Source organism: Colletes latitarsis, chromosome 3 (genome assembly GCF_051014445.1).
Source record: "Colletes latitarsis isolate SP2378_abdomen chromosome 3, iyColLati1, whole genome shotgun sequence".
NCBI classification, from domain to species: Eukaryota; Metazoa; Arthropoda; class Insecta; order Hymenoptera; family Colletidae; genus Colletes; species Colletes latitarsis.
The window spans coordinates 39388715-39415727 of NC_135136.1; the positions used below are offsets into that span (position 1 = coordinate 39388715).

Sequence of the window (27013 nt, forward strand, 5' to 3'; positions counted from 1 at the left end):
AGGCCAACGCTTTAATCGATCTCTTGTTTGTTATCTCGACGAGTATTATGTCCAACCCCGATGGATAGAAGTGTGTTTAGAGTCCATTTTACACGCGTCAAATTTGCGAGTAACTTAATAAAATTTATTTGTCATTACAAAAAGGAAAGAATTACATATGTACAAACAGTTTCGTCGCATGTGCGCGTGAAGCACACACAATAAATTACAATCTTAGGCTGAGGTTCGACAATGAATCCGTACGAAAATCATCGGTATTGTCGGCGTTCGTCTCTCCCTGTAACAGTGGAACGACCGTTTCTGTCCACCCCTGTTAGAGGGGTTGCATCGAGAGGATCGATAGAGTCTCTACTCATCTGGCTACCTGGGGGAGAGTTGCACATGCCCGTGGAGGGATCGCCTCGTTACCGTTTCGTCGGTTCACCGTCTTCTCTGTAAACCGAGTGATTGTCGTTTAACCCCCGACGCGTGCGTGGCTTCGGGGATGTCTAATTCTAAGAGTAAAGCGTCTCCCTCTCCCTTTGTTCATACATGAACGTAGCGCAAGAGCACGTCGATACCCTTGTCCAAGACACGTTGCACGAAACCCGGCTCGTGCTGGCCAGACAGTCGACTCCTCGACGCTGTTCGGTGACTCTGTGTCGTTCCTCGTCGCCGGAAACCGCGCGTGTACCGCACTGCGGTACTCGGCTACATCGAGAGCAACATCATCAACGCGATAATGTTTCGAAACTAGGCCACGAGATCCGATTTAATAGATGGATTTCGTAAGGAACGTTACACGCGTCCCTCTGAATCCATCGATTCGGTAGCCTGCTCGCTGGCGAGAGGAATTATACATGTACGACGCGTGTGCGAGGGTGTGCGTGTCTCTGCTGCACAGGTGATACAGGTGTCGTGCTCGAGACTGATACCGTTCTCGGTTCTCGCTGCAATACGACACTGCTATCCAGAGATGAGCAAAATTTTATTCGAAGAATAGACAACCAACGGAAAACGTTCGTTCTTCATTTAAAATCTTCGTCGAGATTAGAATTTCGCTCATCTCTGGTTACATCTCGTTGTTCGTGAACGCGTCCGCTTACGACTTATCGTTTAAGGGGTTACTCGAAACACTCGTGCAACGTATAAATAATCGAGATTTGAAAAACGTTTAGCTTAACAAGGTTTCGTCGGGTTCTGTTCCCTGCGAAGCGTTCAAAAAGTCTCGCCACAGTACGGGTTTTGCATTAAATTGGTCAGCAATTAGTTTGAGTAGGTGTCCATGTTGAAATTAATTTGCAGAGAAGATAATTCTTTTGTAGATCATTTGGGAAGAGACTTTTCTAACGCGTTGTATTTTCTCATTCAAATCCGTTTTTCCGCCTATTGATAAATTTGTATCTCGTCGCGCGCGACTGGATCGCGCGTAGATTTAAATAAACCCGCGAGAATGGCGTCCCGCGGAATGCGCTAACTCTACTCCTATATTTACAGTAATCTTGATTAAAGATTTGCTGACGCGTAACGCCTAAAAATAGAAAAAGAAAACAAGGACCATTAAATTAACGACACCAAGGACCGAATCGACGCGCGAGGCCTCGTCGATTCTGGGTTTTCGATGCACTTTCAAGCGTAGCCTAAACAATTCGTCGAAGACTCTGAGTCTAAAAAGATGTTTCAACGTTAAGGCCAGGCGTACATTTCTTTAGCGTTAGTTTCTCCGTAATACCAAGATTTTTTATATGAATCGCGATACTATAGTACATGAGACATAGTGGGAGTTATCCCTGGATAGTTTTGACCGATCAAAATACGTGAAAAGTATTATAGTCTGCGCCTGGCCCAGGGATGGGGAACCAACGACCTTTTAAAACGATTATAGATTATCTAAATGTTATGTCCACAGATCAAATGAGGAAAATCCTGATACGCTGTTTGTCGGTATTAAAAGGTTCCACATCCCCCGCCCTAACGATTGCTTGATCGTCCCGAATTCGAGATTAACGAGTGCTTCGGAAGCCCTGGTCCGAGCTGATCGCGAGACCTGAGATACCCTGTGGAGGATACGAGGGATAACAAGCGATAATCTCTCCCTTACGGAAGGAATCTGTAGGCCCTCGACGGAACAACCGATCACGATCGTTCCGTACGATCGAGTTCGCGAATCAGCGTCCAATAGAATTGTCTCGAAACGTTCGATGACTAGTTCCGCGTGATTGTGCGTGTGTTCGATGTTTGAGCAAGTTGGTGGAATCCCAAGAGATCGGATACACGCTGAAAACACACAAGACAAAACGTTTTAACTGATCCACGATCGTTCGATCGCGCGTGGTCGAGGGGCTGTTATTTGGAGCGTGTGTTTGAGAGAAGTTTGGGAAAGTGGGCGCGCGTTTTAGCCCTTCGATTTATTCTCCCTTCAACTCCTTCGTTCTGGACTTCCTGTACGCTTGCCGGTAGAAGTCGGAGAACAGGACGAAAAAGATCGACGAGTGAAGCAGAAGAAGCCCAGCCACCAATTTCGGGTAGCCGCAGTCGAAGACCAGGGCCTGGGTGCTGTGGACGAACACCAGGAAGAACTGCACCTGCAAATGAAACGAGAATTCATCGAGGGTGAGTTGAATTTTGCATTTCGTAATAATTTCCAAGTTTTATCTGGACCATGTATGTTTCGTTCGTAGAGTGTGTTTTTGTACGCGTTGTTGGCAAGTTAATTAATTGTGAAAATAATTAAATACACATCCGGAGGTAGAAATCGTTAAATATTTAGTGTTTTTGTCGCTGTTAAGCGAGCAGCATTTGGTAACCGTACAGTCACGTGCCTTTCTCGCTGCATAAAGGTGTAAAGTGTCGCAAGCCGAATTGTGTCACGAAGATACACACACGGACGTGGAGCTCGAGACCGACGAATCAATGAACTGTAGATTATACTCGAACGCAGCTATGTGGAAAGGATAATCGAGGATATTTTGCATACTTCGTGCCAGATCGTTTCAACCTATCCGGTTGAAACGATCTGTCTCAACGATATCTCCCGATCGACTAAACCGCGATAACATTTTGTTATACGCTTGGAAGACGTATAATTTTATTGGGTACGAAATGAGGTGATTTCTAATGAAACAAACGCGTTAAAGGGCTAAATAGTTAAGCTAAGCTTGGTTTCAATCAGACTTGGAGAAATACTACTCAACATACCTGGGGGGAAAGCATACATTCTACGAATCAACGATACTCTCTTAAAAATCATTTCAAAAAAGTAAAAGTGAATTCATATCCTGAAGTCAATAGGGAGTAATGTAATAATAGGGTTACGTTCCTTGGACTCCATAGTCTTGCAACAAGATAGACGCTCACTTTTTAATGGGTTTCGTTACCGTGATACATAGTGCTCGAAACGCAAAGGCCGAGGTATGATTTTATGACCGGACGGTTAACAGTTTGCCAGTTATTTAGCGTTGTAGTTTTTAGAGGCTCGATATCATTAGCGATGCATGTAATGGTGGGAACGGTCCCGGGCGAGCCAGTGACGCAGGCCGCGTGCTTGATTTCTTCCGTGCATGAGTTTCGATCCTTTCAAACAACGTAAATCGGTTTTTATTGCATATACATATGCCCTAGGCGCTGCACCAGCATTAGCAACGCTGAATTTACTGAACGTACCAATTAATTTCGTCAACGAGCGCCTATTATATTCGTATAATTTGTAAACTTTGGATAGTATTTATCGTGAAAGCAATTTTAGCGTTTACTAAATGTGATTAGAAATTAAATGCAATTTGCACGTTGTAAATGTATAATAACTCATGCTCGATACAATGTTAGCCTGTGAAACTCAGACGTTGAATAATCGCTCAGTTATTTATCTGGTCGCAAACGTATGCAACAATGGCTTCGTGTGGAAGGCTCGTTAAAAAGTGAGCGCCACACTCAGGATATTCTAGTTAACCGACGCGGTTTGCGCCAAGTAAAAATTCTTCGAACTCGTGGTACCGAGTTTCCCTTATCGCGGGATAGATCTCACCGCTCTCTGGTAATGGTTGGTACCACTGGTTGCGGAAGATCCTTTGATGCGTCTCGAGGAACGCGATAGGGGGAGTAGGCAATATCATCTCATAAGTATGAGAGATTGGTGCCGATGGTCTCGCGGGATAAAGCATGGTAGGCGAGCACATGGGTGAGGCTACAGGCATGCAGCCGGTTCGTGGTTGTTCCAGCACGGTCGATGGCGATGACGGTGGTGGTGCAGCGGCTGTGGTGGTGGCACCTGTGCTATACGGCATATCGGAATGCCAAATTATTGCGCCACCGCGACGTAGTCGGCCTAGTCCGACCAAAGCAAGTCAGCCTGCAATTGCCCAACGTTGTATTTTTCACTTTCCCTCACCCCTACCACGCGGTTTGCGTAAAATTTCGTCCAGAGATTTGCTTGGGTGGCCACCGATGGCACAGAATCCGCGAAAACACGCGTATCGATACTTCCTACGCATCTTCGCGTCCCTCGATCCTACGCGAGATTCGTCGTTTCTCGAGCAAACGCTCTCCACCTGTTGCAACGAGTACTTAGTAGCCTCTGTTGCAAATTCTCGGTGCAGTTTGGATGGGCAGAAGTTCCAATTGGTTTTGAAAGTCACACACAAGGTGGAATAACCTTAATAGCTTCGAACGATTCAATGTTCTGATGATTTGAGACACTCGAGAATCTTGATAGCTCCACGTATGCGCAATAACGTTATTTTCTGTGCATTCTCCAGAGCATCTTCTTTTATATCTTTTATAATTCCGATCGATCGAGTATGCATCAGAGCTGGATTCTTCATTTCCATTGTCTCACGTATAGGGTCCTGGATCTAGGTTTCATATATTTTATTTATTTCCATAGACTCCTACCCTTCTGGTACAAGAAATGATCAGTGCCTGGAATCATGAATATAGCTCAAACGGAGAACAGCAATAAATATCCTACTATCCCCGAGTACACGTTGATGAAATTAGTTTCTCCGTAGCCAAACGATTGCCCTCCGCGACTCGAGGTCTACAACCAGTTTTAATTCGTCGCGCAATTAGCACACAATAACTCCTGGCGAACGGTCGTTTGTTTCGCTGTTGGCGATTCGTACGCGGTCCATTGAATCGTGTTCGTTTTCCTACTCCCGTCGATCCAACCGGGGTCGATTGCAGCAACGCAGCGTTCGCCTGGAGCCTGTCCGGTCGAAACGTTGCGTTTCAACCGCGTTCACGACGATGCACCCTGCGAGCTCTCACTTTTACCGATCCGCGGATCACATTATTTGCGATTATGTTAAACTCGCGTTGCGCAAGAAGAAGGTATTGCCGATCCCGCTATTTGAACACCGTTTGGCGATCGTTCACCGCTTGTTGCGCGATCTTTTGCCGCGGTCACGTGGACGCGGGCACCGGGGAAACGCAAAGTCGAGTTCTCGTTTCGATGATTAAGAATTTAGCCGCCGTGCCGTTACACGCCTTTCGTTTCTTCTCCTCGAACGACATTTCTTGTCTTGTCTTGTCTTCTTGAAACGAAGAAGCTTGGCGGATCAATCTTAGGGACTCGGTTTTTTAAAAAAGAAAAACATCCTAGAATGTTTATCGTAAGAAATATAAAATTGGGAACTGCTTTCCACACTCTAAATCAGTTCTGAAATGCTGAATTAAACGTCAGGTAACGAAACGTTATAGTTAAGCGATGGAATTACATGCACGAGTTACTCCCGTAACAAATGACCATTGCGTTATTCGTTAGTAACGCTGCGAGGTTTTCTAGGGCAAAAAGATGCGAACAGAATGATAAAAGTTGAGAACGTTGTTCCGTGGTCGATCGGAACACGCCGACGAAGTTGTGTCTTACTTCTTGCGACCAGGAACCGGGGTATTTTTTCATCGTTCAGGCAATATCTCGTCATGGCGAGTGGGCTGCGACTAAAAACAGAACCTGTTCGTGATTGTGCAAAATTCCCTGCTCGATGGGAACGGTCGAAAATTTTTAACACCTTTCAACGATTCTTTTACGAGACGTTAAACAGCGCTTACCTGTTGCAAGTGCAATGCACGAACTACGATCAGAGAACTATTGGGGCAAGAATTGTCAGAAATTTGTATCGTCGTTTCCTAATATCATGAATTAGATGGACAACTGCAACGAGAAGAGTGGAAAATGCTTCGAAGGGTCGTGGATCGATCTACATACCAGTTGGATGGTGGTTAGGTGCTTTTTCCACCATAAATATTTCTGGTACTCGGGTCCCATCGCGGACACCATGTAGTACGTGTACATTATCACGTGCACCGCGTTGTTTATAAGGTTGCCCAGGGTACCATGCCCGCCGGCGATGAATTTCACGCAGATCCACGTCTCCAAGGGCGTCAGAGAATGGTGGTACAGGTGCAAGAACGTCACCTGGCTGTCCTTCTTGCGCAGGATGAAGAATATCTGAAATTTCGTAACAAATATCAGTCGTCTGTTCCAATATTTTCGACAAATATTACAATTAACTGAACTTTGAAAACCAAAACACAAATCGAAACAAAATTCTCAGCTAGAAATTTCCTTCAATCGTGTACACTCTCGACACATTGTACGTTACTTCGTATACGTTACCACATACTGTTGCAATAAAAGAATTTCGAAAATCTTACCGCAACTTCGCCGATTTTAAGCATCAAACGTTGCGTTCGAGAGCGTTTGCAGACTTTCGCGGGACGTACGATTAATTTTGCTCGCGACGAACTTTCTTTTCGAAATGGAAATTTCGCGTTTCGAAATTTCGTTGACGGAGAGGATAGTTGTACGTACCGTGTCAGCGAATTCCGTGAATTTGCTGATGAAGTACCACCAACACAGGTTCGCCATACGCAGCGCGGACGGATTGTGGGAGTAGTCGACCGGTTGACACTTGTAACTATAATCCAACAGCCAGCCAGACATCAGGTGCTGTAGAAAGGAGTTCACGGTCAAGGCAATGGTTTCTGATTTCGTTTTTTTCTACGAACGCAGTCATTTTCCGCTGTTAGCGTAATCGAAGCATAATTTTTGATAGCCCGACGCAAGAATGTGTTTCGATATACGTGTAATTTAAACGGTTCGTCCTCCTTTTGTCTAGTTTCTCTTCGTGCAATTACGTAGATAAGATGACCTTTGTTCGAGTTCCTCCCACGCACGGAAAATAAAAAATTTCTGGCCCACATTGGATCCAAAAAAATGTACATCATCGATTCGCTGTTGATAGATTTCAGCGTACGAAAGTCCCAGAAAATCTTTAGCGGTACGCATTAGAAATCTTAGAGAGTCGTAGGCAATATTGGAGACGTAAGATACATATGTTCAGTAAATTTATGATGAGAAAATTACACCGAGACTGTGAATCGAGGTTACCCCCGAGTGAAAGAGGTGTTTTTTAGCTCGTACGATAATCAACGAGGATTTAGTTTATGCGTACAGCTCACGATATTGCATTCGGATATGCTAATAACTTGTTCACACGAGTTGCATCATATTTCTGGATTACTTAAATCGTAATTGAACGATTCAAGGTCGTTGGCAGATACTAGCCACTGTTATTAAACACTTTGATTATGAAATATATGAAAAGTAAAAGACCCAGGACGAGACGAAAACGATTTAATCATGTAATTTATGTTCTCTTTACGAGACGAGATATCAATTTCCGATATTATTTAATACAAATGTTCAATTTCCAGCCAAATCGGATGATGCATTACTACAATTTCCCTTCAGCCTGTAAGAAACGTTCTTCCGATTTCATATAATGTTTCCGCGTTCGTTTTTTGAACTACCCGCGTACGTGCTTAATCTAATTTAGGTCAGGTGATTGTGAGAGAGTAGCTAATGCAAGAAGAGTATTATGCGTCTAAGAACCAGTGATGCATTAATAAAGCTGTTACTTGTCTTTCTTGGTACCCTAACTCTGCGTCCTGCACAATGGAGTACTCGTAGAATGGTTTTCGGATGTATTTCTCCGTGCATATAACTTCCGATGCAATTTTAGATGCACTTATATCCTTACTTTGATTCGTACAATTTTCTCGTCGGTTACTATTCTTGGTAATTTGCAATATTTCCACATCTTCAAATCTCTTAATTATATTTCGTGCAATTGGGTAACCTCGTTTCACAATTTTTTAGATCTTTCCATACAATTATAACAATTTCTCCTCGAATATGACCGAATACGAAGGGTCGAATACTTTCAAATTTGCTTCGAACGATTAAATATAGCCGCGAATGATCCCAGTTTCGAACACTTCGGGCCAAGTTAATTACCACCGCGGTTGATTGGGCTCGCAGCGAACGTTTCAGTTACGCGAACCGGTCCGATTCTAGGTCGTTCGTCAAACTGTCGACACCTGGAGCTCAAGTGCACCGAGTATTTGCTTCCCAGTTTTTCTAATCACTATAATTTTTCCTCCAGGACGGTCATCTTCAGTTCGAACGACCAAAACGAGCACGCCGTTGTTTTTTAGACGCGCGAATCGCGAACGATCGGTTCGTGGAAAGTCGAAAACAGGATGCTTCGCCTTTAACGAACCGCGAGCTACAAGAGTGTACAAATCGATTGGGCAACCGTCGTTCGACAGTCTCGACGGTTCGCTTTTCTCTTCTTTCTGCAACTATATTTCGCGAAACTGCGCTTTCTCACCCCCTTGTTGCCCCCTCGGTTCGCAACCGCGATGAAAACAGGCGAAATTCCCCGTGTCCCTCAGAAATTCGCGCTGGTTTCGTTCGAGCGACTGGAATGGAAACGCCGACGGTGTCGAAACGACTGTTCCGTTCTTGTTTTTTGAAAAGAAGCACTTCTGACCCACTCTGATTTCTCTTTATTCGGTGCATTTTGCAAGATTTGCTTTCCGCGATTTATCAATCCCCGTTTTGTCACATTCCAGGGTCTCCGGATCACCGGTGAAAGATTTATTGGAGGAACGAGAGGATGAATTAGAAATCTTGGGGGTGTAAAAATTCAATCGACAGCGATATTTCCAGCTTCGAAACACGGGTTTTCCATATCTTTCACGATACCGCAGAAAGTCGTGGCGTGTTAGTGTATCATCTCGTCAACAAGTTCGGTATGCAAATCAATGCACCATAATTAATGTTTTCTCGAAACGATAATTGCCAGCGATGCTTTTGCACAACGCCGCGAAACGGACACACGCATATCAATGGAGTGAAAAGTGTTTCGATCCGGACGATTAAATTCTCGTTAAGGTGTTCGCCTAAGCGCGGATACTGGCACGCTTCCGATCGAATTCCTCACGGCGTGCAATCGTTCGATCAAGAGACGTCGGTCTGTCATTACGATCTCCGTGTATGCATTTAAAAACGAAAGATGAATCGATGCAGAATTGTTTTAAAAAGGCGACGCGTAGGAAAAGTGAATCCAATTGTTTACGAAATTTATTTACACGAATCTCGCGTTTCGCAAGAAAATCCCAGCAAAGGAATTCTGGTTCAAGGTGACTAGGGAATGACTCGAACGGCCTTGGGGACCTTCAAAACACTATTCGGTCGTTCACCAGTTTGGGCCCCATCAGTTTCTCTTTCCTCTCGAATTTATGGGGAAGGTCGTTGCTTCTGCCAGGTGCTCGACCTTAAATGGACGAATTCGATAGATCGTAGGTTGAAGAAAGTGAAGGACGACGTGGAAGGCCTCTGGATCGACCGAAAATCGTGATCTGTCGAAACCCGTCCAGCAATTTATTTTTAATTCGACGAAATTATGTAAGAGACGCGAACGGGGCGATGTAATTAGGCTTTCGTTTCGTTGGACAGTGTTGACGTCAGCGCGTTATTATCGAATCGGTCCTTGGATCCAAAAAGAAAATTGTGCGAATTTATTAGAATGAAATCGTCCTTTGCAAACGAGGTGATCGTACTAATAACTGTAATGTTATAACATATTTCTACAGATTTTTATGGAGTTTGATATCGTCAGTCACTCCTTTCTTGTTTTCATTCACTCGTCGGAGATTGTCGACCTGGATCTCCAGTTTCTCGACTGACGGAAGACGAATAATTAAATGTAACAATGTTCTTCAAGCACGTCCCCGAATCTGACGCTCCACAAGATCCTCGTTCTTTATTTGTTAACTTATTCATCATCGACATTGCGCTCCTATTTCAACACAGCTGGTTTCCACTGTTCGCGGACGATCTGAAAGTGTTTCGCGCCATTAACCGCAGTAATGATACTTTATTACCTCAGGAGGACGTGTTGAGACTCTAGGCTGTGTTTTATGAACAATTTATCTTATAATATCGCTAATATCTATCAGCTCTTATTGCAGCAATCGTTTGCCTACGAATATCGTCTCGATATTGCGTCGACTTCCGTTTTCTAACGAGTAGTCAGTATCGTTGGGGGGTTTCTTTCGTCGAATAAACAAGTGAAAATGAATTAATTAAAGAATCGACCAAGGAATTCGGTATCTAAATTCTAAGATTTGAATCTACGTTATTAGCACACGCTCAACGTCTATCGCAATGCTACGCCCACGGGATTCATCACGGTTCACTGGATGCGTGTCATGTAAATCTGGATTATCGAATTTAAATTTTCCAGATGAAGCCCCATCAGTGTTTTTACAAGTAATCATAATGAATTTGTAATTAACACAATTCAGCATCGTTCCTTGGAACGTGGTTATTAATTTTTCTTATTTCAAGTGGCTCTTCGACGATTTCACATTCATCCAGGGAATACTATACTTCGTTCCTCGTGCTATGGAAATTGGACATTGATCGCAAGGATCGACGAGCGTTTATTTCAGCATGTTTCAGCGCGACTATTTCCACGCAATGGACATTTTCATTCGGTGCCTGACATTTTCGTCCAGCGACCCACTTGCGTTTGCAATCCGCCGCTCAGAGAGAGGGGACCATGAACTTTGGATTGCGTTGGTGCATCGATCTCGCGTGAACCCGTTGGCACGCGAGCACCATAGTTACGACCATCAAACCTCTTAATCACCGTGATTTAGAGAAAGTCGTCCCTGATGTTTTGAAACGTCCACGAAACCTTGGAACGAGTGAAACGGTTGACAGTTAGCGTCCCTCTTTTCGTCACGTTAGTGGCTCTTAGCGTCTAGCGAAACTGCTCTCTTCCCATTCGATGAGAAGCTCGCGATTGTTCTTAATTACCACACGATTCTTCACGGTTAAGATGATGGACTGCTTTTGTCACGGGATTATTGTTCGCGCTTTAAATCCTCTGACAGGTTTGGTTCGAGTCGTTTTTCTAATTCATTTCTCACTTAAAACTCAGTATGATGCAAATACATTCTATGGCTCAAAAATGAAGAATAACTTGGGAGGTTTTGGTATCTCTATTGCCTCGAGAAATTTTATCTCATATTCCAGTAAAAATTGTTTACCTCGTAGAGCATTCCCAGCGAGAAGACGACCTGAAACGCATTGTACGCGACCAGGGTTCCCCTGAGTTTGAAGGGCTTCCTGTTGGTCATCAGTCTAGGTCCGAACAACGTGACTCCGTACAAGTAGAGGAGCACGATGAGAAAAGTCGGGATTGGCGAGTCCATCAAGGGCCAGTCGCTGACCCTTGGATCGGAGATCGTCGTCAGGATTTCCGTGTACTGATCCAGGGCCATTCGAACCAGTCCCTGTGCGCCTACGAACGTTCTATTTGTGTCGGTCATCTCGATCCTCGGTTCCGGTTCCCTCTCGGCAACCAACTCCGCCGCCGCAGACGCCATTTCTGCAAACGAATAAGAGAGAGGTAGAGATGCTCCGTTTCCTACCAGATATTTTGATATTTTACTTCGGAAACGCTCGGTTACTAGCAACAGCGAGCATTCGCGACGACGGACCCGATTGCGCAAACTTGGGACGTTGCGAAATTTTTTGGAGAACTCGTTTCGCCACGTTCATTATCGACGAGGCGTCCAAGACAAAAATAAACCATAATTACTCGAGGCGGTGAAGGTAATCGATGTAGAACGAGGCATATGGGAAAGGATCCTTTCTTTCGCGCGAAAATACGAGAGGATGAGTATACGTATTTTTACATAGCGTTACTCGAAAGAAAATTGAATCGTATCAGAAACTATCAGTTATGAGGTAGGTGGACTTTATCGTCGAAATTAAAAAATTTCAAATCGTTCTAAAAAAATTATTTTTAGCTAGGGGGGTCAATTACAATCATTTTTTGTCAATACATATACCCCCGAAATCCTACTCAGTTTCGAGAAAAAAATTCCTTACCGAAAATATAATTTCTGGCCAGAAATGTTTGCCCGAATTTTCATGCGAATCTTTAAAACGTCATAACTTCTGAACGGATTGAGGGATTTTAATGTTTAAAAAAGCAAACTACGCGTATTTTGATGGAGAATATGTAGAAATCGCAAAAATATTCGAAAAGTTGCTCTTTAACCTCGTAAAGTGAGAAAACCCTCACAAAAGTGGTCCAAATTTCAAACAACCATAACTCCTACAATAGTGAATATATTACATTAAAATTTTTTTCTTAAGTGGAGCTCATGAATATCTACAAGAATGTACTAAACAACTTTTCCCTACAGCGTCAAACAAATTTATTAAAAATCGAAAACTAATTTTTAAGAAAAATCGATACGCGCATTAAAACGATCTCCTATGATTTACGAGCATCGCGTAGTGGTCAATTTCGAGTCATGGAGGTCTATGAGCTACTTTGTCTCTCGTGGCACGTCCGCGGGATCCCGTATGTCCAAAGAGAACGAAGTTGATCGACAATCGTGTCGCGCGAAACGCTGGAAGCTGAACGCGACGGGTCAGGAAGTTCGTCGTTGACGTCATCTTCAAGGATCGTCACTGTGTCGCATCGTTTTCTCTTGTCCAGCCTCTCGTGCCCGTTGCATTTATGCGATTGTGGCTACAAATCAGTATCAGGAGTCTCTCTGAACACAGGGATGCAGTCTCAGCGATGTCGCAGCTGTCGCGAAAGAGCTTTCATAATTTGATTCACTCTGATAGACGACTCAAACCTGTCCAAATCTCATTATTACACGAAGTATTTCACTGATTCTATTCATTCGATTCCTGACAATCGAATCGAAGTGAAATCAGTATAATGTGATTTGCAGTTAATAAATCACTCCAATCACTGTTCCAAACAGACTTCTTCTTGATCGAGCCCCGTGCATCGTACAAGTGGAAATTGCACGACCAATTAAGCTCTTAACGAGTAGTTAAACTCTCCGTAAATATTTTCTTTCGCTTTCTATCGTAAGCCTTTTCAACTACTATCAAAGACTCTTTACTCGTTAAAATAGAATGATCGTCATTGATTCTCCGATTCTTTTCCTTTTGATAATCATTGGCAATGACTGGATACGTCCTCCCTGGAGATAGTACGTTCTCAACTTTTTTTCAATTTTTACCATCGATTTCCAGCGATGCTCTTCACCGGAACGAGGTGACATCGATGGAGTGGAACAGAAACATCGAGTATCATTTCTTGCTAGCTTTTATCAGTATTGTTCCAATTTTCGTTCTTTCTATACAGTTTTTCTCGATGAAAGAATACCTGTGGCGAGATAGGTACCCAGTAGTCGATCGCCTCATAAAATAAAAAATAATCGATTCGTTCGACTCGAGAAAGCTAGAACAACGCGACGATAAGAATTTTTAAAAAAATTCTGCGATCAGGGTGTCTCGTAACGTGTTTGCTCGAAAAGGAAATTTTTCTCCGATCACAATACTTTTCTTCCTTATACGTTACGCAGCAAAAAGTCGATTTTTCAGACTGGAATCCTGTTTCGCGCGTTGCGTGTGTCAATTAGGCCGCTACTAGTCCTCAAAGCGTCGACTGTGCTCGTGGGAGTATCAGATCTGCACGTTGGGCAATTCCAAGGAAAGATCGCGCGCCCTTTTTCCATTTCCTCGCAACCGGTGTCGCATTTCGCAAGATCGGTGTCGCAAGTGTTGCTATTTAGTTTGTAGGCGCGCGTATGAAATGTTCGATTTTACGTTGACGCAACGTCATCGAGCAACTCGTTTGCGAGCGGCGCCCCGATTCGTTAAAAACATAGCCCCTGATAACCTCGTTGATCCCCTTTTCCTTACAAATTACAGCGATTAGAAATTATTGCGCTCGACGGTTAAACCCAATCGCTGGAAATTGGATAATAATCTTTTTCGAGTCGATCTCTTCGCTGTGTTCCATCCACGTATAAATTTTAAGGAGAGAATATTCAATTCCAACGTTAAATTTCTTCTTTGAGGATTTTTCTGTGGATCTATTCGGATCTAACAACGCTTTTCCACGCTTTTCCCTCTTTCGATAGCCATCGAGAGTCATCCCACGACCGGTTTACGCCTCCTTGTCGTCAAATGTTGCCACAACTGTGTCGAAGTAATACCTGACATTTAAGGTGCTAAGTACAATAGTAATTTCTAACGTGTTCAGTAATCGGACACATGCAAGTGGAATGTTTACGATGATTGACTGTTTGTTTACCCGCACTTTCAAGCTTTCGAAGGTTTGAAGATTTACAAGACGAACGCATTTGAATCGCTAAACGTGGGATACGAAGATGGAAATGAACGACACGTATTCGTGACCTAGGATATTCAAAGATCCAAGCAGGTTCTAGGTGAAGGCCAGAATTTTTAAGGACTCTAGCATCTCCAGGGGGCAGGACAACGGAATTAATGGAGACGAGAATGAGAGAAAGTTTCACAGAAAGGATGCTTAGCATTTCTTTGAGACGTGGACCGCTATTGTATTCTATGAAAATGGGGTTTCACTTCCTGCATCGCTGAAATGTTTCCGGATGGTTCTGACCTGTATACACATACCGAGCACATAAAGATCAACGAAGAATGACTATGTCACACGTAGAGTCGAAGGAACGAACGAAGCTAACTGTATATCAGCGAACGCCGTCTTTCGACTTTCGCTATCCGAGAATCGCGCGAGCCGATCGAGATAAGGCAAATATTTACACTCGTTCTCTCTTTCCTTCGAATTTGGTCCTGGGAATTTTCGATATTACTCCCTCGACTTGCACCGACAAACTTTTTCGCACAAACTTTCTCTCTTTACGAGCGAGCAGCTTAACCTGGTTCGAAATTTTTGTTGGAGTGGACAAATATTATCTGGTTTTTCCTTTGCTCTCACGTTCCACCAAAAACCCTTTTCTCTGCTAATTCTTACTCTAATCGGTAGAAATTGAATTTGTCGATGCATTCGATTGGGGGTTGCATTCGACGGTCCGAAAATCGGATATCCGCGAGACAATGTACACAACGCTCACGAAAGCGCAATCTTGAATTTCATTAGACATCGCGCGGTAGATCGTAACTGGAGTAGAACCGGCTAGAAGCGCCGCGATCGCTGAGTGTCGAATGTTCTAAGGCCAACGCGGTCTGATAGGCCATTTAGCGTAACGAAATCGCGTTTTCGAGGCGCGAAAAAACTAGAGTAACGGTCATACGCAGCTGCTTCCAGTAAGTTGCTCAATGTCGTTGCACCGTCCTTTCCCCTTTCTTGGTTTCACCGTTATCGCTTTTACAGTCGTTCTTACGTATTCGTTCGGAGTACCATTCCCCTCCCCCTGGAGAAAAGTCTACGTCTATTTTGATCGCGTGATTATTAGCGAGGGGGTGGCTCACGGGGAAGGTCGCCACCGTGGCTGTAAAAATGGCTACTGTCTTCTTCGAAAATCATTCCCCACGCAATAAAAATCGTCAACCCCTTTTGGAACGAACGCTGAAAGCTGTGCAAAATGACGAGAACTTTGGGATCATTAGGACTTACATAAGTGAAATCAGATTGTGAAAACTACTTACTCAATACTTCTGTCAAATCTATATATAGTGAACTGTTTGCCTTGATTTTCACAATCTGATTTCACTCGCATAAAATACGAAAACGTTAGCAGAGAAGAACGGAGTCGTAAAATCTGATTGAATAATCGGTTGCCTGGATGTTACAAATATTTCTCGACTTGGAAGTGGTAGAAGGCATACGAAGTGGCTGTTAGAGTGAGCGTGAATCAGAATTCTCATACTGTTTTACGATTTTGTGGCTATTTAACCCTTGACAGGCGTGTGTCACCTCCCACGCGAGATCACAGTGTTTATCCAAACTTGTGTTGCAAAAGTACCCGGAAAATGGCTTGCCACCGACGATAAAATTGGAAAACGTAAGTGTTTGAACTTTCGCCATTCTGTAATATTCGTTTTTCCTGGTGTCACGCTTTCGGAAAAATATATATTTGGATATTTCTGAAGCCTCCATCCAGTCTGGTCGAACAATCGTGAGTTAATACGAATTTTTAGACACCTCTAGACGCTATATTTTCACGTTACAGTTTAAAGAAAGTCCAGATTATTAGAGCTTTCAATACACCGAGGAATTCAGACGAAGAAACGCCTGAATTTTTCATTCCCCGCATTTAGAAAGTGCTTTGCATTACATATTTATATTAAATATCCGTATCTGGAGCCTGTATCACTGAAATTTCTAAACCCTGGAGCGATCGATTTGGCGCGGAACGATTAAACGTGTTCACACGTATTACCGTTAAATTTAATTGTCTTGGATAGTAAATCCAATTATCTTATCGCGGAATGTACCCTGTGTGGAATCGTGTTGATTTATCGAGGCGACTAGCCTGCGGTGATCGAACGGTACTCGTTACAGAGAAAGTTTCAGATAACCGAGGCCGATGGATCGCTGGAGGATGGACGCTCCGGAGGCGTCGTGACACACAGTGTTCGAAAAAATTATATTTCACCCTGAAAGTGCATAGATCCTCGAAAGAAAGTTTACGGACGTTCATTGAAACTGTAAACATTAATTTTTATACTATTTTACGTCAAATGAAACTTGAATAATTTAATTAAATAAAAAAAAGAAATGTATTTACTATAAAAGTTTCACTTGCTGCGTAACATTTTTAATTCTATACTGTGTGTAAATAACGAAGAAAATAATGGAATACAGGAATAATGAGAATAAGATTCGCCAACTTTAAAGTTACATTATTAAGAAAGTAGCATTATTAACAGGTGGTATTGAGATGGTAAACAATTGGACTTTTTCGCGTCTGAATGGCCGTTTTCGAACACTGAGGTCGCCAAAAGAGAGACCTAGGGAAAACAGAGAAAGGTAAATCGCCGGTGTCGAAGCGCGAGCTACTTCAATGGGAGAGAATTCGAACGCGATAATGACACCGACGTCACGATGATTCCCCGTTGACGAGGATGATGCTTGCACGAGCGGCAACGTCTACGACACGCTTGCTAGAAGTTTAGTGGGTAAGTGGGTCGACGTTTAAATGCCGATCATGCTATAACGTGTTTCCTCCGTCTTGTCACGCTCTCGTCTGCGGTGTAGCTCGCACGTTTTCTTCCACGGTTCATATTTACCCCGTGCCCTGTTTTTTTATATTTTACTTTTCGATCGCTCGTACTATTCGCTGATAATCGTAGGCCACGGCCAAGAGTGCATTTGGAGAATCCTTTCGACGATTTATCGTGACGTTTCTCTTTAACGAGGGACCGCCACGAGGCAGGACTAGGACACGTTGCCCTAATTCCTGCGACTTCCTCCCATAAAACTGTCATGCTCAGGGTCGTCAGGGAGTTAATAACGCGTGTCTGACGTTGCTGGCCATTCCGTGGTAAATCGGCCACTTTGTGCCATCGACGTTGGGCATTTCGTTTGGATCGAAGCTCGTGTTTACGACTCTTCCACCATAGATCATTCCTAGACGGGCTGTATCGATCCAATTCCTGCGGCTTCTCGCGAAACCGTTGTCAAGTAGTTAATAAATCGAGTTTGAGTTAAGCAGCTTTGAGGTCGTTCCACTTCAAATCGATCGCTTCTTGTGTTCGATGGTAGCGATATTGTTGCTGTTGAATTACGATCCACGTAAAACTCCTGATTTTATTTATCAGTCGGACTTTCCAAATTCGCTCGTATTCCTCGATTTTTGCAGCCTCCTTGCCTTTCCCTCGCACTTGTAAATCTTATCGGAGACAAGATAACGATATAATCATCGTTACTAGCATTCGCTTCAGCGTAACACTGTTGCCACAACTTCTTTGAAGTTGTAGTAAGTGCACATTCAGATAGGAGATTACAGTCCATCTTCCATTTTTCCCCTTTCACGCATAGCTATCTTACCGTTTGTACTACGATGAACAAGCAGCGATACAAATGGAAGCAAAATGACAGAAACTGGCAGACAATGTAAAAGGAATATCACACTGTTAACACCGTTCTCCGCATCATTAATCAAACACCAATGAGCCGTATTGATTAATTTGTTGCATGTGCGTTCTTTGATGTCAACATCGTCTTTCGACACAGATTACGTTTTGTACAATGCCATTAACACGAACGAGTTTCTCGTTGTTTGCTCTTGTTTATCGGCCACTCGGGAGCTGTTAGATTTTCCTCCTTTCGCCGAGAAAAACGCCAGCCAGTTGAATTCATTAAAATACAAATTACCGTGACCGAGCAAATGCAAAATGCCGCTTTCTACGCACAGACGTTAGACAGATTGTTGCTAATAATTATCGACGTCTGTATTACGCCCGGTTTCTTGCGTCTGTTGCGTTCCGGTTCCATTGAATTTCTCTTTCGTTTTTTGTCAACCTTAACCTCGTGCTCTCGCCGCGCGACGACTGTCCGTGAAATTCATTGCACATTTATTAACGCGTAAAACAGTTTTTCGTAAAATTTCTACAACGTTCGGTTCGTGAGTTATGGCCGCCATGGGTTCCTAAAAAAGGCCCGAGACTTCGAGCCTCCACCTACTTCCTCGCTTATTCGCTTTCAGATTTTATGGACACCCAGTTTCTAGTAGTTTAGAACAAAATGGAAATTGCCTTCCTTCTCTTTCTTCAACACGTGACTCAAAATAGGAAAATAAAGCTCAAATATTCGATACTGTGTTCCATTCGTGTGTACTCAGGCAATTCTCGCAAATTGAATTAGCGAAACTAATTCTACCGAACTGTTTACACGCAATGTTCGATAACCCCTTGGCACTCTCGGCGAGAAATTAACAGGTCAATTGCGTGTCAATTTCTTGGATAATCGAATGAATTATCGGTAGATGTCTCATTACAGGTTTCACGTTGTGATTTATGTGTGCAAGTACACCGTCCTATTTCTATTCAGTAGCCAGACAAGTCTAGAACGAATGACTTTCTAAAAGATGCATAGGTACTGTTGGATCCATTTTCAGTTGAAATATTTGAGGAACACGTGTGAGAAGTTTGCCAACACTCGAAAGATTGGGGGCTCGTATTTGGGCCGAATTGGTCGTTTCAAGTATCGCCTGTGAAAGTAACCAACTGCACATTGCTGTACTAAAAAGGGTAAAACTGGGGAACACGATCATATGGAACGTGTGCTTACACCAACCTTTTTTAATGACTTCGTGTTTCCCAGTCTCGAATTCTTTCCGGTTCGATAAACGTAATGAAATTTAATAGCTACGATGCACGATAGACAGTTTTCGAACGTTTACCATTTGTATTTCCAAGCTTCATCCTAGTACCCGGTTATCTGAAATTGAGTCGAGTCCTCTTCGTTTCATGTATCCGGGTAAGGTGTTCTTTTTATTTCGAGTCGAAGCTGAGTTCCACGCATGTCGTTCAACGAGAAAAGTGAATGGGATCCACCAAGATCGAGCGAGATCGAGCAACAACAAGCGAGTGTCGGATTGCCAATGTCTGGCGACACGCGATCGAGCGATATAGCACGCGTGTGGGATGAGTCATCCGACATTGAAAATGAAAATTGCGATATTTTCGAGAACACACGCTTCCGTAAAAAATAGAACAACCTTTATGGGATCACTTTTATGTGATCGTTTCACAGTTTGAATGATTTGAAGGGTCCTGAGAAGCACGTGAGTAAAAATTCTTGTCTGAAGTCATGGTTCTTCGTTGATGCGACACCGGCTCTCTTCTTCTCACTTTCATCTCACGATTTCCGGTTAGGGGGAACGGTATTAGTTTCACAGTGTCCTCGATTATCGTGGCAGGTCTGGGTGAGCAGTAACACGTTTTCTAGGTCCCGTCATATAAAACGCATTCTTCTACAAATACCAACTAAGAAAGCATACCGCACAGCCTGAAGAAAGTCGATAATCTACCTCTCTCTCAAATCGTTTGAGTCAATTCACATCAAATCGATCACTTTTTACGACTTTTACGGAATTAAAGTATGATGTAGTCCTAGCAATAATAAAAAGATCATGAGAGGTCGTCATGTTGCTCGTTTGGAATTTGTTTAAGAAGCCAAATGGTACATCACTTAAAGCTCCTTTGAGAATAAATATATTCGAGTCCTCTTCGAACCTGCATCGATCCTTTCTCAATCGAAGTTTGTCAAGCAGTGCCAAGTGCTCGTAGTTCGAACAATATCTCTTGCATCACGTTTAAACATCTGCTGGCTCTTCTTTTCAACGATGTCTTTCCAAATGTTCTGCCCCCTCCTTATTACGATAATCGTTTACTCGTGTTTGGTAGTATTCTGGACGAAGATTATTCGCGACTGTTTGCGCAATTGTCTGAATTTTTCGTAGCCTCGGTTGCGGAACGTCGGTAAATGCATTGTGTAATTTATGCTCAATTTTGTATCGTGTGTTTACCGCGTCCGACATTCCACGTTTGTTTGACACCATTCTTTCCCTTTTGTTGGTATTGAATATTTTTTATCGATGTAATTTGCATTTTCGAAACGTCTGTGCACGTTTTCTATCGTTTCAACGAGGCTGCGTCTGGTTCTCGCGAAGAAAGCGAGCAAAGAAACCTTTTTGCACACATTCCCTTCACACGTTCTCTCTCGTCTTCGATTTTATCGTCCAGCCAATAATGGCAACTAACTATCGACATTGTCGTAAAGATGTTTTTCGCCATTCGGCGTTCTTGTTAGCGAACTTAATTACACAAGAGACAGGAAATTTTCAACCCGGTTCTCCTAATATCTGGTCGTTGATCGTGAATACGCGATAGCGTGCCGGTTTTCGCTAAAAGTTCTCCATGATTTTTTTTTCCATCGCGTGAAAGCAAGTTTCTTGGCTAAGGTCGGTTCTAACGTTCGCTGAGGCGTTTCTAATATATCACCACGTAACAATCAATAAACGTTTAGGCTATTTGTCCAAGCTGCAGTTTGCTGAGAGCGATAAAAGTCTACTTAACTGGTTGATTTAGGGAGTTACGAAATCTTAAAATATCCTGTAAATACTTTCGAGTATATTTGAAAATTAATTGCAAATGGTAACATTTTAATTTTATGTTCTTAAACTGTATACTTGAAAGTGTTTCACTGAATTTTTACAGAATTTTTTATGATAGTTCGAAGAAACAATCGTCGTTCTACGTTTAAATTAACTTCGTGACAAATTGGTTTAATTCTCGACTGATTGAACGTGGGAATTACGTATTAAAGAACAGGCTACATTTTCTAGGAAGATTGGGAAGTTTGTTACGTTTGCAAGCAACCTTGATCTTGTCCCACAATCTAGCAATAAGGTTTTTGTTCGCTTCTGGAACGCCTGGAATTCGTTAACATTTTATATCGAGCTACAGTTTCCGAGACGGTGAAATAGTTACGTGCTTTGCGATAATAGGTAGTTAGATCATAATGACAACGCTGTAAACAACTTTCGCTAGTTTCTGTCAAGTAGCGCGAATAAATAGTTCCAGTTGTATCGTGATGCGCGGAAAAAAGAAAATCACACCACGACGGGTGGAGATACTACAATAGGAAGAATAACGTTCATTCTCACTGTTATTTTTTCATATTTACAAATTTTTATAGTCCTCTGACGAATAAAAACTCGATTACAAATTTCTAAAACGAAGGCTGAAATTCTCTGACAATATGGATTCTGTAAAATATTTTTTTACAGTGAAATTTCTGGTTGGATCCACGAAATTAACAATTATCGTCCATCGTTTCGAAAGAGAGAACTCTAAATTTGTGTCCTTTTTTAAATAAATCCAGCGATTTGCTGCGAAAAAATTCAATTCAGCGAATTTCAGTAGTAGAGGTAAACGTGTTGGCGTACGTCTCGCGAAGTATTCGCTTCTTCGCGATCTAAGATCTGTCGATGATCAATACACAGGTATTCTAGAACGATATCAACTTTCTATTGAAAAATCCACAATTTAATTACTGTACACAGAATTATAAGAATTCATGGGATATTTCTTTCAATGAAATTTCATTATTTTCAACTTCTATTTTACCAAGAAACGCACGATAAACGCTTCGAGAATCTTGTGCAATTGCGTGGATGATTCTTAAACCCGTTTAACAATGTGGCGCGTTAACAAGTACGACAAGTATTATAAACGCAATTTCATAATCGATGGATTGAACGTGGAGGGGGGCATATTTCGTGGCCACCTCGTTTGGGGACGCCCAAAAAAGGAAGTTTATTCTCGCGAAACATTCTCGTTGCACTTATGGGTGATTTATAATAATTTAGGTGACTCAAACCGCATAATTAATTCGTAGTAAAGAGATCTTTCCGATCGATCGTGTAATGTTGTTACAAAAAATTTGCAAACGTACCCTGTTTTGTCGTCGAGAAGGTGGCGTAACCCTTTAAAATGGTCCAGCGACCTTGTACCAAATATTAACGTCGCGTTTCGTTCAAAGGTGGGTTGCGTAACGCGACAGGTTCCACGTGCTCCGACATTCTCCCGAGGGTTACGGAACCAGGTAGTTGACCGTGCAGGGCAAAGGCAAACGATTTCTCGGTCGCATGACTCTGCGTGGAACTTTTCAATGAAACGCGACGCAGAATCGTTTCGAAGATGCTCCACGGGGTCCAATCTGGGTCAACGAAGTCATTATCATCAATTATTATCCTCAAACTTTGGAGATAAATAATTCCTCTTTCGTTGGTTCACGGCGTATTATCGATAAAAATGTCAAAATAATAATTTTTTGTCGCGATACCAATACCGATTTCTATACTGTAGCATTGTTTGTCGTTTCCCCCATTTAAGAATGTAAAAAATAACGTATTGTTGATTGTACATTCGTTACATTTTCACGGTTCGTAGCTTCAATTTTTATTGAAATTAAATTAGCGGAGCAACTTTCGACAGAAGTGAATCAGGCTCTTCCGCAATAACGACAGAGAATGACGAAAAATTGACTCGAAAACATGGAATTCAAACGTAAGGTTTAGATACACTTAATCGGGAGACCTTAAAACGTATTTTTCAGTTTAAAAAGAGTACTTCCCCCATAGCTTAGAAAGTAAAAATGTCTTGATATTTAAATATCTTCCATAATAACTTTCTTCCACGTTCAGAGATTAGCTGTATTTTCCCGGCTGTTGCAATCGCTTCGGTTGTTTTTATTTGCATAATGAAGAAGCTACAAGCTGCGTGCACGGAGCATAAGTTGAATTTGAGAGTAATTGCGCTCGTTATAAACTAATAACATCTCAATTATGCGCAACAGGTAGAGCAGAAATTTCACATGCAAGTATGAATTTATCAACTTTTTTTCTGTTAATCGGCTGATACGGCATTAGCGCCATGTTAATCGTGCTCCAGTTTGCTCCAGATTTTTAAATAAACGTACATAATTTGAAAAATAAATTGCAATTTTCCTCGTCGTAATTTTGAAGTATATTTCTTTTATCTGGTCTCCTCGGACAGGGAAAAACTTGTTCGTAAACTATGTTGAAAATCCCGGTTACTCGTTTGCAAGCAAATTTCTCTTTAATAGAGGATACGAAAAAGATTCACGGCGGGTCGCGATATCACCAGCGGCGGTGATAAGTCGCGGTGTATAAGATAAGAGTCAACTTGTTTCCGTAAGTTCTTCGATGGTGAAATGGGTCACGCGTTCTTTCTTACAGCATTCTCTTTCGAGAAGCCTAACGTCAGGATGCACCGTGACACACATTTCACATCGGACGTTTATCGATCTGAAATTCGCTGAGGCAGTTTATTACGAAAACCGTATGATCGACCGCAGGTGTCTGCTAGGTCCGTGGTCATGACATTCTTTAAATTTTTATCTTTTATTCGCTCGATCGATGAAACTTTCTCCGATCAAACTGCAAGGACACGTAACTTGCATGAACCTTTGCTCCAAATAATAAGTAGTTTGAACAATCTGAATCTCTCTCGCCTGAAATGCAATTTTTTTTGCGTGATTATGTAGTAATAATAATGCAGTGCTAGTCTGTTGCAACGAGTACTAGAGGATCAACAAAAATAAAGAGTATGGATATAAAATGATATACAACAGCGTCGATCGTTATCAGTAATTAGAAACTAAACAAGATTTCAATTAGTCTTCTTAATAGCGAATTTTAATACTCGCTTCAACCGAGTTGCTATGATTTTGAAAACTTCGTATAATTTATAGAGCGTATACGTCAATCGTCACGTTATAAAAGGAAAAGATTTTACCGAAACACGCAAAAGTTAGTATAATTACCGTTTTTTCCATTTGCTCGTCTACTATTTTCTTAGTTCAAGCTGCTTTATGTTCCATGTACACGATTTCAACAAATGTTTAATTCACGATCTATTTGTTTTATCTAGTATTTCAAAAACAGATTTTGCTTTTCACCTGCATTTCAAACTCGATATAATTTTTTATATTCACGAACCTAATACAGACTGGACAAGCCTATTTAAATTCTTCCATTCCTTTAACGCAACATTACAGCGAACGTTGGACAGATCCTTTTACTCTCTGCTTATGTATGGCATTTTTGTCGCACAAATGTTGCCAGAAGTTGCAATTGTAGCGTAATTTATAGACTTGTTTGCATCGTTACAACTGCGTAACGCGCGTATTCCATGGTCTCGTTCATCGTCTGGAATGCGAGCCTGTCTCACGAAGAGAGAAATAAATCTCCAAACATACGGTCACCGAAACAATGCTTCTTCAGAAATAAGATTCTTACATTCGACAGTCCATGAAGCATTTCTTAATCGAATACAAAACGCAGACCTTTCAAGTTTTCTTTTCGAGTGTTCTAGTTTCAAGAAACAAACGAGGTTTCTTTTTTTGGACAAAGGAAAACGTACGCTTTCGTACGGCCGACGAAAAAGTATTTCTCTTGCGTGCAGGATTAGCACAGCGTTTCCGTCGCTTGAAGGTCAGCGGATTTATAACCGCGAGTAAAAGTGAAACTCTAACCAAAATCTGACTTTTTTCACGCTTCGATACGGAAAAAAATAATAATTAGACGTTGGGTAAACGAGTAATTATGAGTGTAGACTGTTTGTATCCTGTGGCGGTGAGGCGATGTTTGATCGGTTAGGGGTGCGTTCTACTTGTTGGCGTAGAAACGCTGCGCCAAGTAGAATACTCCCCTCAGTGATCAGACGACGAGTAGACAACGTTGTTAGGATCGCTTTTAATAAGAAAAGTCTGTTCAATTTTGGTAACGATATCTGGGTCAATAATCTTTCACAAACTTCACTAATTATACTTTTATCTCTATATACTCAAAGTTTATCATATTTTTATTTTAAACTATTTATTACTTGATGTAGAATTAATAGATTTCCGTGAAGTATGCAGTAAAGTAGAAAAAGTTGTTTTCCCGGTGGAAGTGAAAAGTAGAACTTCTTCACGAAGATTTCCATCGAACACGACAAATGCAACGCAGATGAAACAGTTCGTTTTGAATTGTCGTGGTCCAGGCGACGAAAATTAATAGAGAATAGGCATAAACCGGTTGTTTTTGATTCATTAACTTTCGATAAAGGCACGAGCGTTGCTCCAGTTGCGCGAGTCGCTTGCACGGATGCGTTCGCACCTCCACGCGTTCACTTATGGTCGTCCGTCGCGTCAGAAACCGTTTCCCGCTGTTTTCGTGATGACGCGCGCTCGGATTTCATCCGTACTTTCTCGCCCTCATTCTTCGTCGCGAGTATTTCTTCTGTAAATTATATCAAGGGCAAATAAAAAGCTGCCAATAGGAGGGGGGAATCGATGATGAATTACCTTTCCTGCAGCCAACATCGCAACGATTCATCATTCTACTAGGCGAAATAAAACGTCTCGATATTCGAAGCTACAAATATAGGCTAAAAAGATTCACTTCTCAATTTATCCTACGAATTCCCTAAGTGGAATCGACAGTAAAAGATCCAAGTTTTCCGTCTCCCAACTTACCTAATAACTCGAGTCCCACCATTCTACGATCCACAATTTTTCCTACAAATTCCCTAAGTGGAACTGTAAAAGATCCAAGCTTTCCAGAGTATCCCCATAATCTAGCGCCCCCCCAGTCTCGAAGTCAGCCCGGAAACTTACCTAATCACCGCCGGAAACCGATGGTCGAACGCAAACTCTCGCCACTTCACTTCACCCGAATCTCCACCGAATGTCGCGCGTTATAGCAATCGTCCGGTCTTCCTGGAACCTGGTCCTCAGGATCGAAGGTCTAGATCTGCTCCAGCTCGAAGCAATCGACTACCTTGGACGTTTGAAATCCCTTGTGCTCGTTCCCCGTGGGTTCGACGGGTCGTTCACTAGCACCCTGTTCCTTGGAATCGGTTTGGTCACAGTGTTCCTACCCTTGAAACGACACACCTCGATCACACGCGCCAGGGGTCACTGTCACAACTGATCGCGGCGCGATTGGGGGTCACGCGTTCCCGGTGGCACGCGTGTGCTGTGTCAGTGGCGAAGACACATTCACGGAATGTGGGTCCAACGGTCGATGCTGCGTGAATAGTCAGCGGCGTAGCGAAACCGCGGTTTAAGTATTGGTTATGCTAGTGGGGTTCGGTCGAGAGGCGACGGAGGTGGGGACTTGTGGGTCTTAGGTGATCGTCTGAAAATCCAGTGGCACGGGGAGTCAAGGTCTCCCTTCCCCGTCGGTTGGGAGTGGAACACCACGTCCTCCCCGAGTTCCACCCTCCGGCCAAGGTCGTGCGCACTCAGGGTGCTTGTTTACGTCCGGAGAACACCGATTTCCGCCCCCATATTCGGATTCTCGCACTCAACATCGAGAACACTCGCGACGACAAGTT

The 27013-nt window shown here is 42.6% G+C and overlaps 2 protein-coding genes across 3 annotated transcripts in view; one reads left to right on the forward strand and one right to left on the reverse strand.

Moving 5' to 3' along the window:
• Positions 1-102: 102 nt before the first annotated feature.
• On the reverse strand, positions 103-26732 carry LOC143340312 (very long chain fatty acid elongase AAEL008004-like). Of its 2 annotated transcripts, none has more exons than XM_076762110.1 (5): positions 26292-26732; positions 11386-11726; positions 6791-6928; positions 6185-6427; positions 103-2564 (listed from the first exon to the last, which is right to left on the reverse strand). In XM_076762110.1, exons 2-5 carry the CDS (start codon positions 11722-11724, stop codon positions 2388-2390), a joined length of 897 nt encoding a protein of 298 aa, XP_076618225.1. In that variant the 5' UTR covers positions 11725-11726; positions 26292-26732; the 3' UTR covers positions 103-2387. The 2 variants fall into 2 exon arrangements, with proteins under 2 accessions (XP_076618225.1, XP_076618226.1); XM_076762111.1 differs by lacking the exon at positions 26292-26732 and adding an exon at positions 22563-22826.
• The window catches only part of LOC143340311 (very long chain fatty acid elongase AAEL008004-like), a 52365-nt gene continuing 27815 nt past the window's right edge, over positions 2464-27013 (forward strand). The window contains exon 1 of the mRNA XM_076762108.1: positions 2464-2592. Within this exon, the coding sequence (XP_076618223.1) occupies positions 2571-2592 (22 nt within the window). The 5' untranslated portion in view covers positions 2464-2570. The remainder of the gene's footprint in view (positions 2593-27013) is intronic.